Below are 18,098 nucleotides of genomic sequence, written 5' to 3' on the forward strand. Positions count from 1 at the left end.
GCCCGCCGAACATTACCCACGTCTTCTTAGTCTCGATCGGAGCCTACCCAGCCCTGTCGGACAGCTTCGGTATCAGAAATACAACTGCTTCCAGCTCATATACATGCCGGATAGGCAATGGCCGAAAGATCCAAACCGAGATGAAGCAGGAAGCTTGACTTGTTTAATGCTTTTTCCACCAACCATTTGATAAACTCGCGCGATATGAACGCAATAGTTCAGCTACTAACCATATTTTGGCTATCAAAAGGCATGTTCCTGTTCCTGGGAAGCAAGGGATACTTCTAACCAGGGAGAGAAGCGGTAGACGTCAAGGGATATTGTAAAAATGTTGTTCAAAGTCCATGCCTGAGTCCAGTACCTCGATGGAGGCAATTCCGGACCGCATCCAAAGAAATTTGTGAGACAAGTATCTTGGAAATCTTATCATCAGTCCCAAGTTATCATGATCAACTTTCGCCATGCAGCAGCCTGCATTGCATAAACTGCATAACACTCGGGCAACTGCCTTCTCGCGGTATCCGCCGTAACCCTGCACTGAATGAACACAACCAATTTGACAGCGATAGACCCCCCATATTCCCCCCCCCCCAAATTTATCGACGAGTCGTATAAGCTTCATTGATAATAAGAGGCGGATTATCAGGCTTGGTATTTTTGATACGAAAATATATAGGCCTTAGGTACTCGCCTCTATCGTTGTCAATGCCGCTACATGCATCTGGGATGGAGCGATAAGCAAGATAAGTTGAAGCTATCGCTAGGCTCCTCACTGGACTCACAAAAAAATGATATGTGAAACCGCCGACACCCGTCAAGAAACTACCCGATTCTCGGATCATAATCAGTGAATTTTCCAATTAACTTTCGTTCTGACCACTTCGTACGGTGAAGTTGGGTGGCGCGACCATGCGAACAACGCCCTTGCTTCCTAGGCCTTCAGACGGTTTGATCTGGGATAAAACAAAGGGCGGGAAACATATGCTTGCTTGCCCCTTCATAGATCGTAGGAGACGCCAGTGGGGAGGAAGCATTACCAATGTTCGATGCAAGGGTTAAGGGTCTTCTTTCCAGGAATCAATCATGATGTCCCATTACTGGAGCGGAAGCACGACGGCAAAACCGAGACCCAGGCCCAGAACACAACAGCTCGTGAAAATCCTGCAAGCAATGCCAAAAAAAACTCCGACCGACAGCAGTTAACCTTTGGCAATATCGATATCGATTGTTTTATGCAGATTTGGGGTTGTTTCTGTATGATTATAACTCTAATTCTAACTAGTTAACTTAGATGAGGTTTTGCAATTTTTCGTTTTGACTTGTTTGCGTGGTATGCAGCTCCTAATACCTCGGTCACAGCCTCGGTCTGGGCAAGGTTACGGGAAACTGTTCTCCTGGCCAGCTTGAATATCAACACGGGAAACTTAAACTTCAGGGAATGCCCTTACATCAAATCCCGCCCTGGGATTCTAATGCATACGATCCATGAACATACCCTAGAATATCTCGTTTAAGGGGACCAAGACATCTTCATTTCCATGCTGTTTTGGTCCATGTAAGCCTCAGATTATAGCCTCCTGCCTCAAACAAGTCGGAGGGCCGATAGCGTGACAGACAAAGACTCTCGAAAGAGACAATCCTTCCGAGATTATAGACGAGACAGTAGTTATATTGGGAAACATCCGATATTACTGATATTACTGGGTCTACCACGTTTTGGTCTATCTTAATATTGATAATTTATAGATACCCCGCTCACGGCTTCTGTTTCACGGCAATGTCGGAATATTTACTATAACAAAGAGTTGACATAATTGATGCCGTCTCGAACCCATTTGAAGCATTGGAAGCTGTGGATTTCGAAATATCTCAAAGAATATACCGGCCATGGATGGAGTGAGGTCAGCATCCCATGCTATGACCAGTGTCTGCTGCGCCGCACTACCAGTCCCCATCCATAGATACCTACTTGAACACGCTTCCCGAATCTCTCGCCTGTTCAGGGCATCTAGACGTTTGATATTCAGTGCTACCGTCCAACACATGATCCCGCCAGCGAAGATCCGTCTTCGACCTAACTCTTCGAGAACGACCGGCTTTGCAGACGATGTTGGAAGAATCACATATCGGTTGCGGGTAGTTCTGGAACTGGCGCTGTCGGTAGTAGCATTTCTCTGTATCCGTCTCAAAGTAAACTTGCAACGTTTTGAAAACGAAATAAAGCACTGAGCGAGTATTCTGGGTACAACGAGAGTTCCAAAATCGGGACTTCGACACTAGGTACCCATATTTTGTAATGCTTAGCTCAGGAAATGAACTGTAGGCCTCTTGATTGTGGGAACAAACTGTTCGAAGTCGTCAGCTAAGCGACGCCACTAACTGCGAAATCGAAAGCCTTGTGTCTTGTGTGTAATATCCTGAGTTCATCTGTGCGGCCGCTACAACGTACGCAACTAGATAGTTCCACAGCGGGTTGATCATTCCTTGAAATCGGTAGGAGAGATGCGGAAGCCAGGAGTACGAAATCTCATAGTCTTCCATTCTAGTGGGTTAAAAATATATCATGAAGCAGTCGGAACAGGGAGCCCAGGAGTTCAGCTACCGCTTCTAGCAATACAAACACTGCACTGCCAAAGGCACAACTTTTTTGTAATAACATCATGAGAAGTATACATACATACATACATACATACATACATACATACATACATACATACAGATAGCTCTGCCAGACTGTCCTAACTGTCCTAAGTAACCTACAGAAACGTTGTGTACGATCGCACAATCTCACCGAGCTCGAAGCCGGCCCGATCCTGATTCCATCGATTGACACCGAATCGTGCGGGTCTGCAGCTCGTTCATGAATTCAGCACACTTTGCAGCGATTGGAACATTGGACTGTTTCTCACGGAGAGGCCTTCCTCGATAGTTGCTGCTTGTGTACTCTGAGGACCTGAACCTGAACCGGACCGCGTCGCATGCCCGATTTTCCTTGCGCACACTAATTTACAGGGCCTTCGAAGTCCTCTAGATCCTATCAAAAACTAAGACCCAGCGGATCCAGCTTGTTTAATTATCTCGTCCTCCCGACCTAGAACCGCTCCTTCAGCTTTGAATTCTCCCACCTGCCTCTAGTTTCAATCCAATAGTTGATCTCCAGGTTTAATAGAGGGCATTTGGAAATATATTTCGAGGCTCGACAAGCTCATATTATCCTCTCCTTCCCTCTTTTCTGTAAACCTCGTCGCATCGTTGTTTCCTACGCTCGAGGGTCTGCCCGGTTAAGTCCCTGCCCGAATTCCCGTCCAGGTCGGCTGCCTGGCATTTTCGATCGCGGCCCACTTCGAGAACTTCTTAGTGAAGACCCCGAACCGCACTCCAAACACACACGACACTTCAGAAGCCTCATATGCACTGTCGATGTCATAGCCCAAATTTCGAAAAGAGTAAAAAAAAGGCATCACACCTTGGACGCACATAGAATCCGCAGTTAACGGTCCCCCCAATAAATTTTCTTTTTTCTTCTTTTTTTCTTCTTTCTTTTCTCACGGCGCCAAAAAAACAAAAACAAAGAAGACACAGAAGGTGTCTTGATATTTTCCGAACACGCCAGAGGAAGGGAAAAATCCGAGCTATGCTCTTGTTCGCAAGTGTGGGATTTGATTTTCTGATATAATCCTCTCCTGGAAGCAGGTTTTTGGGCTACTATCATATCATATCATATCAGTTTCTGGGCTTGAGATTAGACCCGACTCTCGGAATCCACATCGTTACAACGCAGGCTTCGATTGAACCCCGCTGGATTCTGTCGATATCACGGGGAGGGTATCTCTACGAACGAGTTTTGGTGTTTTACAAACCACAGCCTTTACATCTGCTTCTCGAAGGAGTTTTCTCCACGTTTGAACACTCCGTCGCAATTCGCAATGTTTGGCACAATTGGTTTTGAGTATGGCGATCCTCGAGACAAGGAGACTGTGGGCCAACGGAAAAACAGGAAAGCTACAGAAAGGGAGGGATCTGTCTTGACCAACAATTCGAGTGAGCGCTCTTCGTCACCGACACCTAGTTCGAGTAGGAAGCCTTCGTCGACGACATCTTCAAGTGCAGGGAGCCAAAAGCAGGCACCTCCAAGCATAGTATCACAAAAACCCAAAAGTCGATTTGGTTTCTTTGGAAGCAAATCTAAAGATGCCCCAACACCACCTGAGAAGAAGAGCTCTGTCTCGGCGGGTGAAGGAGAAAATACCACTCCGGAGCCCAAGATTAGTTTGCTGGCTCTAGACACCACCTCCTTACAGCCACCGAAGCCAATAAACAATGGGCGTATCTATAACCAACATACGCCACCTTCGTCGGAGTGTGATATTTTGCGGCAACCTCCTATGCCACCGCCCAACGTCCCGGTACCTCCAACCCCAAATGGTAAGTTAACCACGCCTCCATATCATCTTTTAGGTCTGTGCTTTTGCTAACAGAACGCCATTATCTACCAGCCGTAGAAGGCCCAGCCGCACATCGTACTCGCCAATCTCCTGCTACAAATCAAAGGATTGCATCGGATTTCAATCTACGACCTATCTTGACCAACAGCTCTGATGAGATCTCACCCTCATCACCAAGGTCCGGGAGGATTGCGTCAATGGGAGATAGCAGCGACTCTAATCAATCACAGACCGAAACGATTGATCATTCGCTTCAATCCTTTTACATAGCAGAACATGAGACGAATTACAAATATAGGCCCAGCACTAGGGATCGTATGCATCCAAAGACTCAGCCAATCCAGACCCAGATTCAGACGCAGCATCAACACCAATGGCCAATAGCCCATATGACTAATAGCGGAGCTACACCTACTACTGCAGGCTTACCTTCATACGATACCCTTGGCTACTCGCACCACTCAACATTCGACAGTAAACCGCCGCCGTCAATGAGGTCTGCGAGCAGAAGTATGAGTGAGAAAGCACCACCTTCTGCACATGGAAGGAGTAGCTTCCAAGCTGCTCTGCAGAGGATGGAAAACGCCGGCCTTAAAATTATGTTCAAACGGCTGAGTGAAGACTGGGGCAGCGGTGCTCAGGATTCTGATAACGCCATGTTGCAGGAGGTTGCGTTCGAGCAAAGACTTTGGGCTTTGGTGGCTGCCGAGTGGTTAACATTTGGGAAGTCCCTTCAAAGTGATGCACATGAATACCTTTTAGATGCTCATATCACGGATGGGAGACGGTTATTGCATCTTCATGGTTCTGCTGGTAAGCTAACTTGAAATATCTTTTGTTCTAAATCAATTGCTAATAATTTATATACAGCTGACGGCTGGGTCCTCGCCGCCAAGTATCCGAACGTCACAGTATACTCTGTCTCATCTCAGGATATTTCCAATCCGCCCTGTCAATGGTCTGCGCCTCTCAATCATCACGCACTCTTTCTTCCACAGTCAAATTCGCCCCTGCCATTCCCAGACAACTATTTCGATGTGATCTCCACAAAATCGTTCCCTAGCATCCTTCGTCTCTCCGAATGGGTTCCCACCCTGCGGGAGTGTAACCGCGTCCTCCGCCCCGGTGGTTGGATTGAGCTTCAAATTGTTGACCCGGTGCTTACGAAACAAGGCGAACTCCTCCGCGAATGGCTTGAGGCTAGGATTGTTCGTGAAATGTTGGAGGACAGCTATGCCATAAAGCCTTCAGATGACGTACTTGGGTTTCTACAAGAGACAGGATTTGATAATGTCAAGAGAAGCAGAATTGCACTTCCCGCGTCGTACAACCCTAAGCATAAGAATATAGCTCGTGGGCAAGGACCTGATCCTGATGCGGCAAGAGTTATGGTTCTTGTTGGGAGACATTTCTACGAGGAACTTTACAGAGGGTTCAATCCCATCATGAGCGGTCCTGGTGGTGATCATCTATGGTGGCAGAATAAGGCTATCAAGCACGAGTGTGAGATCCTAAATACCTGCTTCGGACTAACGTTTGCCTTCGCACAGAAGATATGAGATCTCGTACAAGCTCTCAAAGGTATTTTATCATGGCGTCACAAAAGTTTTCTTCCGATATTACATTTATATCTTTATTTTATTTCTTTTGTAACAATACATATTTTTAGATATCCTTTTGCTATTATCATTGGAGAGTGTTTGTGCTGGATTAATGGTGGATCACTGGCGTTCTTCATTCGACGGAGTTTTCCCTTTATGGTGTTCCTTATACATTCTTCTGTTACTCTATTTTTACACCCATATTACTTTTACTACGACGAATCCTATGGAGAGCGCTCAGCCTAATTCAATACTGTATTTCTTTGCCATCTACTTAATTAAGAAGCGCTTGGCTTTTGATTCCCCAAAACTTAAATTCTTCTTTCCTTTGTGTTGTATCATACTGTTATCCTTTAAACCGTTAGAGCTTCATGCACAGCTAGTTCTGTGTATCTTGGTTCTTTGATTCTCTGACAAATAGTATCGCGTCAATCGAATATTTACGTCTACATTTCTCATCGTGAACTCTCCAGAAAGGGATAAAAAGACTTCGCGAGAACGCATGTCTTACTATTTTGTTGTTCTAGCGTACTCCAGTCGGAATTCTATCACGTGTTTCCCGAGCCCGTGGTCCAAAAGAAAAAAGAGCAAAACATTAAAGTTTGAAACCTGCCCGGAATCGACTCTGGACACAATATTATCGAAGATGTCTTGAGATATTTTTTTCTTCGCAGCCGTAATCTTATCCCACGGGTCGGGTTTCTCATGGAAAATTCGATGACAAAAGGAAAAAAACAGGACGGGGAACAGTTCTCGAAGTAAATTCCCATGCATGAACAAACCTCTTTTTTGTTACGAAGTACATCCAACCGTCCGGCAGGCTATATATCCCACTAATGTATCTGTAGGATTTTGTGATGCGTGCGAGTTTAAGGCAGCTGTGTACCATTTGTCTGGTGGATCCCCACCCCTCGGCTTTGCCCTTTTTGGGGTCGTTTGGCCGATCATAGTTTCGGTGGAGAAACATCCCTCGATGTGTGCACGGGCTGCGCTGGGGGAAGCTTGGGAGTACTACTGGGTAGTTCCATTGTTTTTAACCAGTAAAGTGCTTTGTCAAGAAGTTCACTAGTATCATGCTGAGCTAGAGCTGTGATTGTTAAATGCTTGGTACATTCATATAAAGTCTTATTGATGCCTGATGGAACTTGCCATTACTCCGTAATATATGTCCCGGCAAACTTCTAAGCAGGTAGACGGAAGTCACCAGATACTGACGCTTGTAGTACTAGTATGTAATAAGTATGTTAAATTAATATAATACCATTAAGATACTAGCATCAGGTTCAAGGAATGGAGAATTGCATATAGCTACAACCCATTTACATAGTCAGCTCGAGGTTATTGTCTCCTGGCGTGATTTAGGGTCTGTATTGATATACGAAGTACTGCCATGGGAGATGCCGTCTTTTCAGGGTTCGAGAACGTGGTTATTTCTCAAACCACTTTAACATCTTCAATACGACGTTACCAAAGCGGGCTGGGTTTCGCGTCGTTAGGCTTGGACCTCCGTTCCTTCCCTGCTTTCTTCGCTCTCTTATGCATAGGAGTTCGTGTCAGATATGCGAGAATCCGTTGTGATGGTGCAGCGCGGACGGCTCTATAAGAGTTATATACCTGCGCGCGAACAACTACCATGAAGTGCGCGTTGGGATCCAGTGGTGGTTTGAACTTGCCTGATAGGGATAGTAACCTCGTTTGATTTGTTACACAATGTTGGCCGGTGCCTAGTGTCTGTGGTTGAAAGACGTTACACGGATAAATGGTGGCCGCAGACGCTGGGGATGAAAGGGGGGTAGCGGTGGAGGGGAATTGGACGAGGAAGAATTTATCCAGCAATGCTTGCCGTGTCAAATATATTAATATTGGGATTGAGAGAGTTAAAGTTCAAGTCTTGAGATGCTCTCCCATGAATCGATCGAAGTGCTTCGATAATACAGCATGATAAGACGTAGTATTTGCGATATCCCGTAATTTGTGAATCGCATATCGCCTTTAAACCTTGACTTCACTTAGGAAGTAAAAATTTAACCCACGGGGGGATAGCCCCCTTGATACGAATGAGAGCTATCGTGGGAAAACCCATGCCTACAAAGGGGCCTGAAAGTAGATATCCAGAGGCGTGTATAATCAAGAGCCATTTAATAGGAGGTGTGGTAGTACAACAAATCCCCCCCAAAATTCGCATGGCCCACAAAGACGGCGGGAATCCGTAAGCTATAATTAGTGACCTCAATATCAACATTGACTTATCTCAAAAACTCCAAAGCGGGGACCGTCTGCGGAAGGCCAGCAATTATGCGGGGTTGGGTAGGAGATGGCCTCCTATACTAACTTCCTCGAATTGACAACGCCGCAGTACTATTGTTATTAATTCTACCAGAGTTATATGTTAAATGGCACGGCATAGCGGGCAAAGGTAAGGCTTGTTAACTTGTAGACATACATATAGACATCCCTATCAGTAGAACTGCGTAGGAGACAAATTAGTCTTACAAATTCTGAATGATTAATTGCCTGTAAAGTCCCTTAACGTTGCACAGAAATGCTAGTACCTGTGAGCGAAGTCGCTATAAATCTGCTGGTTTTATGGAGACGAGAAAGCCACTAAATAAAACTATGCCCTTATTGCATTGGCTAAATACCCTTAGCGATTGGAACTGAGAATTAAATCAAAACATCATGGCCTACATATCTGGCAACACGAGACCATTTGGCCCTGGCCTATCGGTTTATTGTTGTAGTAGTAACATCAATAGATGTTCAGCGCATAAAATCCATGTCCTGCCATGATGTGAACCAATCCGCAAAATCGGTACGAATTTGCAAAAAGCGCACATTTTCATGCCTAAAATTCCATCATACCTTGCACTCGCCTAGCATTGAGCACAACTCCTTCGTGTGACATAGGTTCGGTAAACGGTCGAGGCTTGCTACATCGTTACACGGATCGCATGAACAAGTCGCCTGTGTAACACTACCTCTCCAAGAGCACCTACGTTATATTATCTCGACAAACCTAAAAGTAAACGAGGAAATGATATCACAAACTGGCAGCTTATACTTACTTAAGTATGTAGATGTATAAGTAATAGTCTCCGCGGGTCCTTTATATGTACATTGCAATAAATCCACGACATACAGGCTCCACCACCAGCTGCATACCCGCTCAGAAACTCGGTAACACGCTTGCGAATGAGTTGGTGTTGGATTTTGATTATGCCGATTGTGGCTCAAACCAGAGCATAGCAGCCACGAAATGACCTGAAATGGGAAATTGAAGGAACAAATTTCGAACGAGATAATATTCTTCTCCTCCACTTCTTTCAAAGTGAGTCTTCAGCATCAAGAGGATTAATATCGTCGAAATGATGACCAAGCGGTGGCTATTTTTCAGAATTTCACATCAGAAACTTGGTGTTTGCTGTTTTAAAATTGCCTGAATTGGTTGTCTGTATCAGCAGGCGCCCGCCAAAAATAGTCTTCTCGCCTGCTCACCAATCAAAGCCAAGAGTCGCGCGCTAACATGGAAGCTTGGATTCGGGCTGTCCTACCAGCGCGAAGGTCCTTCCTCTTCGTGTCGATCTTTAAGCTTATCCCAGCTCGGGAATTCGGCCCCTCTGCTCATCTTGCCGTCCCGGCCCAATGAGATGTCTCTGATGAGAAATTGGTCGTCTGTCTTTGTGATTGAGAACTAATTCCACTTTCGAAGCGCCTCACCCTGCAAGGACACGTAAATGGCATAGTTGCATAGACTCGGGTACTCAGTTGGTAGCTAAATGTTGAATGGGATTTCATGCATAGAAAAGTTGCAATCGCTCAATTTCCTTCCGTTTAGCCAATGATAAGACTGCTAAATGATGGTGGATCCAGCTGTACAAGCTTTCCAGGACTGCTCGGACATATCGACAGGGTAAGGCGGCAGAGGCTAATAGGTTTATTTGTTTCTATAATTGTAATCCACAGTAGAAGTTTCCTCGTCTTGGTTGATATAAAGAACCTATCGCATGCTCTAGACGCAATGTAATTCCTTTCCCTCTATTGCATTATCGTACATTAGTTTATCAACTTCGCTTCGTGGTAGTTTTGTATTTCGGTTTTTATTTCCTTTTCCCATTTCTATTCTCACCTTGAAGGAGTTGATTTCCTTTTACGTACTATCTTGAGCTCGAAGTCGATATCTCAAGTGGCTTGCACGACCTTTCACAACTTCGACAAACCCATACCCTTACGATAACTAGAGCCTCTATCAACTTGGATATTATTACTTCGACTCTATACATTTTTTACTCTTTTGATTTAGGATCGGGTATCCACGTTTACATACACCAAAATGTCTTCCACATACAGAAATCTCCTTCTCTTGACGGTTGCCAGTCTTGCGATAGCGACACCCTTGCCACAATACGATAGCGAGCCCCAGAAGGCTATTGCAAATGAGACGGCAGGATCACCTTCATGGGCTGAGATGGATACCATGAAGGTCATTACACCAATCGGTGCCGAATGCTTCCTCATGGGAAACCCACATGTATATCCGCTTGGTCTCAGAGTTGGTGTCTACCTTCAATGGTTTGCTACTATCTTGGCCAACTTCTTCGTCCCATCAGTGGCTTCTTCGATGCGGGGTATCAATACCTTGTTTCAAATCGCCATTTTCAGTGGCCTATCCTATGAGATCACCAACATGAACGCATTGGATGGAATTGAAGTTTACATTCTCTTGACTCTTTGCATCGGAAGCATCGTTTGCTTGATCACCTCCCCCAACATGGACATCAAAGTTACCAGAGCTGGATATATTTCCAGGCTATTCGTTTTCCTCAGCATCTTTATGTTCGGATCATGGTACTGGTTTACTGGCTACAAGTACACCGCTATGACTAGGTGCACACAAGAGATTCTGGTACGTAAACAATTGCAACTTGAACGTTTATTACTCATGACTAGTGTTAACATCCATACTCTCAGTTCCTCTTCTTCTGGAAGGTCCATCTCTACCACTGGTTCATGGGTTTCTCCCAGGCTGTCATGATCATTGGCTGCCTCGCTTGTGCCGGAGCCCTTGGTTATGAGATTTATTATGTCACCAACATCATCAGTAATGACGGCCTCAAGCCCACTGTCTCCAAGGCCCTCCAAGGCAAGCTTCACAGAGATTCCGTTCTCGGTGGCATTCTTCAACAGGAGAGGTACGCTTGGGTCTCTGGTGCTTTGTTGGTTATCATCTTCGTCGTCACCGCCGCCTTCATCGCCACCGTTGAAGGTGCCTTGAAGTACAGCAATACCTATCTCACATTCAACCTCGGATCGCCTGTTGAACTTATTCCATTTGTCATTGGGTTGTTCGGCTTACTCAAGGTCTTTATCGGAATGGCTGCTGGAGCCGCGAAAGTTATCAATGAGGGTATGTCTCGATCTCGATCCGAGACACCTGAAGGAAAGGAGTTGGGCTCGAGACCAAGCACCGGCGCTGGTTATCCCTTGTAGATGCCATATGCATCTGAGTAAACCTTTTCCATAATAAAAATATCCTTTGTTATATTTCTTTTTTTTTAACTTTCGTTTATTGGTTTAACGATGTGGTTGGATGCTTGCGAGTTCTTGATTCTATTCTAGTATTTATCATCACAGGACTTTCTATAATTTTCTTTAATTTATATATACCCCAGATATCACGGCGGCTGGAGACAGCTACGGGGAATTTGGGACCCTTTGGTTAATTCTGGCCGTCACTAGTATGTACTTAATTGCCCTATCGGCGAACAATATGGATAATACGATGCTATTATTGGTTAAATCTTACTCGTAGTGTCCTTCTTCGTCTACACGCATATAGCCAGTTTCATTGCAAGTTGGGCTTCAGCAAGCATTAGTATAAGTGCCCTGTATTACCCTCCCCGGCCTTCGACCTTCCCATGGGCCTAGTGACACATACGTACTAAATAAATGAATGAATATGAAGGGCCTACAAATATCCACTAGTAGGCAATCAAATTTCAAGACGAACGAAAGCTGCGTTAATATAATCTAGCCGCCAGAATCTTCGTTTGGTAGTCCTGAGTAGCCTCGATGCAGAGCGCTAGAGGTTGCCTGAACTTGGAAAACAACAACTCAAAGGTCCTCCACAATCCAACATCACGTTCTTTCCTTCCCCGATTCCCTCTCAACTTCACTCCTTCCGATCACCAACCACATCACGACTCGAAACCAACCCAAACTAACCAGGAACCCTTTATAATACATTTTAAGTACCTCCTCTCGCTTTTTAATGATCTAAAGACCATCAATCGCGATCGTTGCTCTGATATCACCAAGGTCGATTCTCGCAAACGTTTTGCTACAACCCTGCTTCAATATCAGCAGTTGTCGTTGCGAATATAAAATATTTCACCGCTTGCAACCTCCCTTTTGCCCTTCGTCATAATCTGTTTTCACACTCCTTTCGCTCTTCTATAATACTCATCCCACTCTACCGTCTCACTATCTTCACTATTTCTATATCTTATTTCGATCTCTTGTCAAGCTCGCGCTCTTCTTGCGATTCGGCCAGAATCCCCTCGAACGGCGATAGTCTACAGCCTTGCTTCATCCAACCCCCCCCAAATTTCGACATATAAACCCTTTGTCAAAACGAAGTAAGTTATAGCCACTATTCCATATGCCTGTTTACCCTGTTACGCCCTCTTCCTTTGCCCTTGGACTCTCGAGAGGCTCTCATATATTTATCAACTCCCGTTGCAAAACTAACACGTTCTTTCCACATCGTAGTCAGAGATAGAAATGGCGCCTAAAGAACGTCTAGCACCCGGGTGCATTTGCTTCGCGTACCAGGAAAGACCCGAGATCTCAACACAGGGATTAATCACTGGCTCTACTAAAGATGTCGTCAGCATGGAATGGCTAAATGCAGATGACTTGGCCGTTACGGTCGATAGGGGGGCCGACGCTCCTGAAAGTGTCACACTTGCCCCTTTCATGACAATTGCGCTTCATGAAAACCACTTCATTGGGCTGTAAGCACACTCCCTCCTTATACTTCCGAGTAAGATAGAAAACTTAACATTTATTAGTCCACTCATTAAGGTCCCATACACTATGACGTTCAACAAGACTTGCGAACGCGCTGAGCGAGTTGATCGTACATATCTCGCAATCTCCCCTTCAGAGAACACTGTCAAATTGAAGAATAAGCGAATTGATAATCGCTTTCGTCCTCTCCAAGGTTCTGAATTTCCGGTTCAAAAAATCTACAAAGACCCCAAAACCGGACGTCCAATGCCAGAATGGGATACTTTCATTGACTTCGCTGTACCCATCTACATTCGAAACCATCAAATCGAATGGCATGCTGAGATCTACAAGTCCCCAGTCCCTGAAACCCTTCGCATGATACGCTTGTTCCGTTTCGTCCAGAGTCTCGACTATGATATTCCTGACGTCGAAGAAATGGACCGCGATGGTCAACTAATTGAGCTCTCTGACCGTGATCGTACTCAGAGGCCCCCTGTCGAATGGGTCGGACCCGGGGTCCACAAGGAGAAACAGGGTCTAACTCCATCAAGCTCGGAACGTGCTAAGGGAAACCGAAAGACAGTCCCACACTCCATCAGCCATGTCAATAACCCTAACAAAGGAAACAACAACATCTCGCCGACTGGTCCTATCAATACAAATACCTGGGCTAACGTCGCTACCGGCTCGAATGTAAATCCGGTATCTACTAATCATCAAAACCAAAAGCCCTACAACCAACAAGGTCAACAATCCCGTGGAGGAGGATCTTGGGGTCAGAATGACCGTGGTGGCGCTTGGGAAAATGAAGGCAATGTCAACCAATGGGGCCGAGGGGGTGGGCAAAATAACGGACGAGGGCAGCGTGGGGGACGTGGGAACCAGCGGCAGCGTGGAGGAAAATGGGGCAACAATGGCCGCAACTTCAATGACAACCAGAAAAGCGGGCATCACCAGAACAATCTAACTGGAAACGTCAACCAACAATCTCAAACTACGCAAAACGACACTGGGAGATCCCCAAAGGAATTGAAGATTCCAGAGAATGGCAAACTTGTCGGACTTGAAAAAGAAACCACCCTTCCGGCCAAGATGATCCCTGACATCGATGAAGAGCAACCTGCTCCAGTCGCCGAACTTCTCGCATTGGCGAATGAGAACGCTAACCAAATGAAAAAGCCATCATTGATGCAAGCTGCTCGGGAAATCAACGAAAAAGATAAATACGACTTCGCTGCCTTCCTTCGTAACCGCGACCGCGAGAAGCAATCGAAGCTTGACGTTGTCCCAGAGGAGAAGGATTCAGCGCAATGCATCCCCGACAACGATCGAACTACCTGGAATAAAGGAGAGTCGAAGCTTGTTAAAGAACCATGGCCAGAAGATTGGGAGATCGCTGAACCTGGACAAACCTTTTTTGAGAATATTAAGGATATCCCTACCCGTGAAGGATGGGACTTCCAAAAACCGAGTGTGCCATGGTGGGTTCGTTCACAGGAATGGCTCGACCTCACAGGTGAGTTGAACAGTTTTCTATAACCTCCGTGATAATAATCATAGTGAAACTAACATATTGCGCTATAGGTGACGACCGCATTTACAAAGGATGGGAGTACCCTGATGATCCAGAACTCTGGCATTAATTGAATTCCATACGGCCCATTAAAGCTCTTCAAATGGCGAATATTGGTACTTATAACAACTAAACACACGACACCAAGCTATGATAAGTATTGCTAACTTTGAACATGATGGAAACCATTTTTATATGCCTATTTCCTTTGCTTGATATTCTACGAAAACTATCATCTCTTATGTCATACTCTCATCCGCAAGATTGCCCCTACACCTACATCCTATTTCACTCTAACTCCTCGTCGTTCTATTCACAATACTCGAAGCGATGGTGTTTGATGCTTAATAAATGCGTGGATAACGAGATCCACTATTACTCTCATCTAGTTTATTAAAACTAGGCTGGTCCCGTCCACTTTTCGCCGTTTGATGTTCTTTGATTTCTTTCCGTCTCTTACAGCGGTTGCTTTCTATGTTTTTGTTTGATATTTGCTTTCGTCATCGTAGTATTAGCGCTTGGGTATATTCATACGTAGTAAACGGAGTTGAGATGTGTAATTGTACGAAGGCAGCTGGGTCTTCCTCGAGCAAAACCTGCCAAAGATAGGTAAAACCATCAGGCTTAGCCAGTGTTTTATCATTTAATACTACTCAATTAATTAATTAGATATTCGCGAACAGGAATCAAAGACTACATTGCAATATTGTAGAAATTGATTTCGAGACTAGGGCACCTATATACCTGCCCGGTACCTCCCTAAGTATATGTAAGCACTAGAAAACTACCAACAGTCCGAGTCCAGAAGCTAGCCACCAATATACCATCATTCGAGCATGAGCACGCTCAAGAGAACAAATATACAAGAATCTCAAAATATGAACATCGAACAAAAGAAACCTACAAGCCCGAAACCTACCAGGCGGAGTCGAGGACAGCTGCGCATTAAAAAACCAAACCCGCTGCACCACAAATTTGCGCCGGTTCAAAAAACCCTCAACATCATTGAAATCATGCCTTATGCTTCTCCTGCCATTCATCCACAACCGTGACATAATCTTCAGGTCCATAAGGATAAAAGACCTGACTGAACAGCCCCGTCTTCCTCAATGGCTCAACATCCAAATCCTTCAACAAATGTGAGAAGTAGGCTACTGAATCGAATACGAAGTCTGGATACCGTCTTCCGAACCCGCCGGATGTTCTCCATCTACCAAATCGAGACCAAAGTGTAGCTTCCCAGTTGATGTCTTCCTCAGACTTTTCTTCAGCTGGCTTAAGCTTGTTTGTCAGGTATGCGACTGCCCATAGCGATTGGATATGGGCAGTGATGGAGGTATCGAGGTTCATGAGGGCACCACAGAAGGCAATAGAGTTATGGAACTTCTTGGTAGGTGGGGCGATCAAACGCCATAGTCTGAACGGTCTATTAAGTTCATCGTGCTCCGAGCCACCGCGAAGGGCCTCGTAGTTGGCATTGACAGTCGGCTGGTTCGCCAATCTGGGGTATTTCTTTAGGATTTCAGCATCTGCCTTCTTAACAAGTTCTTCGTCTGCATAGTCAGGGATTTCCTTGTTGACATATGGAAGGCCGAGATCCCGCTCGATGCCTTCAGGGAGGAATTTGACATGAGGCTTATATTTCCAGCCGGTGGAACAGATGAGGGCGTCAGTTTCTACAACTGTGTTCTCCTCCGGGTTTTCGAGGTTGCTGAGGTGGATTTTTCCATCCGAAAGCTCCGCAATATCTTTGATATGGACGGTAACAGTGCCGTTACGGACGTATTCGAAAATATCGGTTGGGTAGTTTAAGATAGAAAGGGTTGAAGCAATGAAGAAAGCCCTTGAAGGGATACATTAGTTATTTGTCAGATTGTTCCTAGACTACCCAAGTTAACTTACTGTGTGAGGGGCTTCATCTTCTTCGTTTCAGGATGCTTGTCGTATCCGTTCAAAGCTTGAACATCGCTACCCAAGATTCCAAAGAAAGTATCAACTATTCCTCGGCCCAAGGCAGTTCCTATATCAAATGATGTTAGCATCAAGATTGTAAATATTATCCTAAACCAGGGCGAATATAAGCAAATGTGTGCATACCATGCATGAAGTTTCTGACACCGCAATAACCATCCGCTTCATCCCAGATACAAGGACTGAACCAAGTCAAGAATCTTGTCGTGATGAGCTTCTCGATCCACTTCTTTGCCGGCGTAACCTTGGGAGGTGCCATCCAGCAGAAACCAGTTCCCTTGGCTCGCACCACCCAATTAACCTTGATACCATTGCTAGCAAATAGATAGACAGCGTCCCATGCCGACTTGGAGCCACCGAACACTGTAACGTTCTTGCTGTTCTTTAAGAGCTCATCAGAGTGCCGGAGTAGATCTTTTGCGTGGAATAGTGGACGTCCAAAGGTCTCTTGACCCTCGAGGACCGGGAGGAAAGGCTCAGAAGTAACGCCGGTAGCCATAATAAGTTTATCAGTCAATAGCGTCTTCGTCGCCTCACCCTGTCCGCCAATTGTCAAAAGCCATTGGCCGGATTCGGCTAGGTATTCAGCAGATGATAGTCTGCTATTGAATCGTATCTTGTCATATACGTTGAATTTCTTCGCGTATGCATTAAGATACTCGTGGATAGTCTCACCAGGAATATGAGTTCCAGGTGTGACACCGAAGGGCTTCATGGGGAAGTCCGGATATTCGTATGTGCCGATATTAGGGTCATAGAGACCATACTGGTTGTTCGACTTCAATCCTGGGTACAGGCGATGCTTCGCCCATACACCACCCGCAGAGGAGGCTTCCTCGAGAACAACCAAATTTGTTTCAGGGTTGATTTGAAGATATGTTTTGGAGGCGCAAAGACCATACCATCCTGGTTTGAACCGCAATGCAATGTTTAGCAAACATCTTCAAGCGCCTGAACCAATGCAAAGGTGCGGCGCCGGTGTCGAGCAAACAATTACAAGCTGTCGGCGCACGCGCACGAGCCAATAGCTATCCAAAGAATCAGGGAACAACTGCTTACCCGCGCCAACCACAACGACGTCGACCTTTTCGGTTGCCATCTTGAATTATCTCTGATCTCGTAATATAAAAAATCGTAAAATCAAAAGGGTTTGTAAGGATAGGAGGAATTGAAGTCACAAGAGGTCAAACTGTTCGAAATCCCCCGAGAAGAAGGGGCTGGCTTCCATCTTTATAGCCTCCCGTTGTATGTTGGCGATTTAGGGGCACGGCCGACCGACCAAGACATGGCGAATCGCACAATTCGCACGTATCCAAGCCAAAGTGCTTCAAGGGTGAGCGAGGACCCCCAGCTTTCTTTGGGTGTTTTTTTCTTATTCCACTGTATTCTTTTGTCAAAATGAGAAAAAAAAGTATAGAGCTTGCGACCCCACCTAGTTTATACATTATCGCTATCATATCAATTTTTCGTTTCGTAGATGTGCAGGGGTCCAGCTTG

General features: G+C 45.4%; 4 protein-coding genes across 4 annotated transcripts; 3 read left to right on the forward strand and 1 right to left on the reverse strand.

The window, feature by feature from the left end:
- Positions 1-3,926: 3,926 nt before the first annotated feature.
- On the forward strand, positions 3,927-6,004 carry DFL_002460 (uncharacterized protein; the record flags this gene model as incomplete). Its single annotated transcript, XM_067631251.1, has 3 exons — positions 3,927-4,425; positions 4,497-5,258; positions 5,316-6,004. The coding sequence occupies 3 exons, from the start codon at positions 3,927-3,929 to the stop codon at positions 6,002-6,004; spliced, it is 1,950 nt and encodes a 649-aa protein (XP_067493815.1).
- A 4,372-nt stretch (positions 6,005-10,376) lies between these two features.
- Positions 10,377-11,533, forward strand: DFL_002461 (uncharacterized protein; the record flags this gene model as incomplete). Its single annotated transcript, XM_067631252.1, has 2 exons — positions 10,377-10,949; positions 11,015-11,533. The coding sequence occupies 2 exons, from the start codon at positions 10,377-10,379 to the stop codon at positions 11,531-11,533; spliced, it is 1,092 nt and encodes a 363-aa protein (XP_067493816.1).
- A 1,293-nt stretch (positions 11,534-12,826) lies between these two features.
- DFL_002462 (uncharacterized protein) lies at positions 12,827-14,700 on the forward strand (the record flags this gene model as incomplete). The annotated part of the gene is made up of 3 exons (XM_067631253.1): positions 12,827-13,059; positions 13,117-14,573; positions 14,642-14,700. The coding sequence occupies 3 exons, from the start codon at positions 12,827-12,829 to the stop codon at positions 14,698-14,700; spliced, it is 1,749 nt and encodes a 582-aa protein (XP_067493817.1).
- A 941-nt stretch (positions 14,701-15,641) lies between these two features.
- On the reverse strand, positions 15,642-17,700 carry DFL_002463 (uncharacterized protein; the record flags this gene model as incomplete). Its single annotated transcript, XM_067631254.1, has 4 exons — positions 15,642-16,473; positions 16,533-16,650; positions 16,728-17,507; positions 17,661-17,700. The coding sequence occupies 4 exons, from the start codon at positions 17,698-17,700 to the stop codon at positions 15,642-15,644; spliced, it is 1,770 nt and encodes a 589-aa protein (XP_067493818.1).
- Between the last annotated feature and the right edge of the window lie 398 nt (positions 17,701-18,098).

Source organism: Arthrobotrys flagrans (assembly GCF_004000055.1).
Source record: "Arthrobotrys flagrans strain CBS H-5679 chromosome Unknown unitig_3, whole genome shotgun sequence".
NCBI classification, from domain to species: domain Eukaryota; kingdom Fungi; phylum Ascomycota; class Orbiliomycetes; order Orbiliales; family Orbiliaceae; genus Arthrobotrys; species Arthrobotrys flagrans.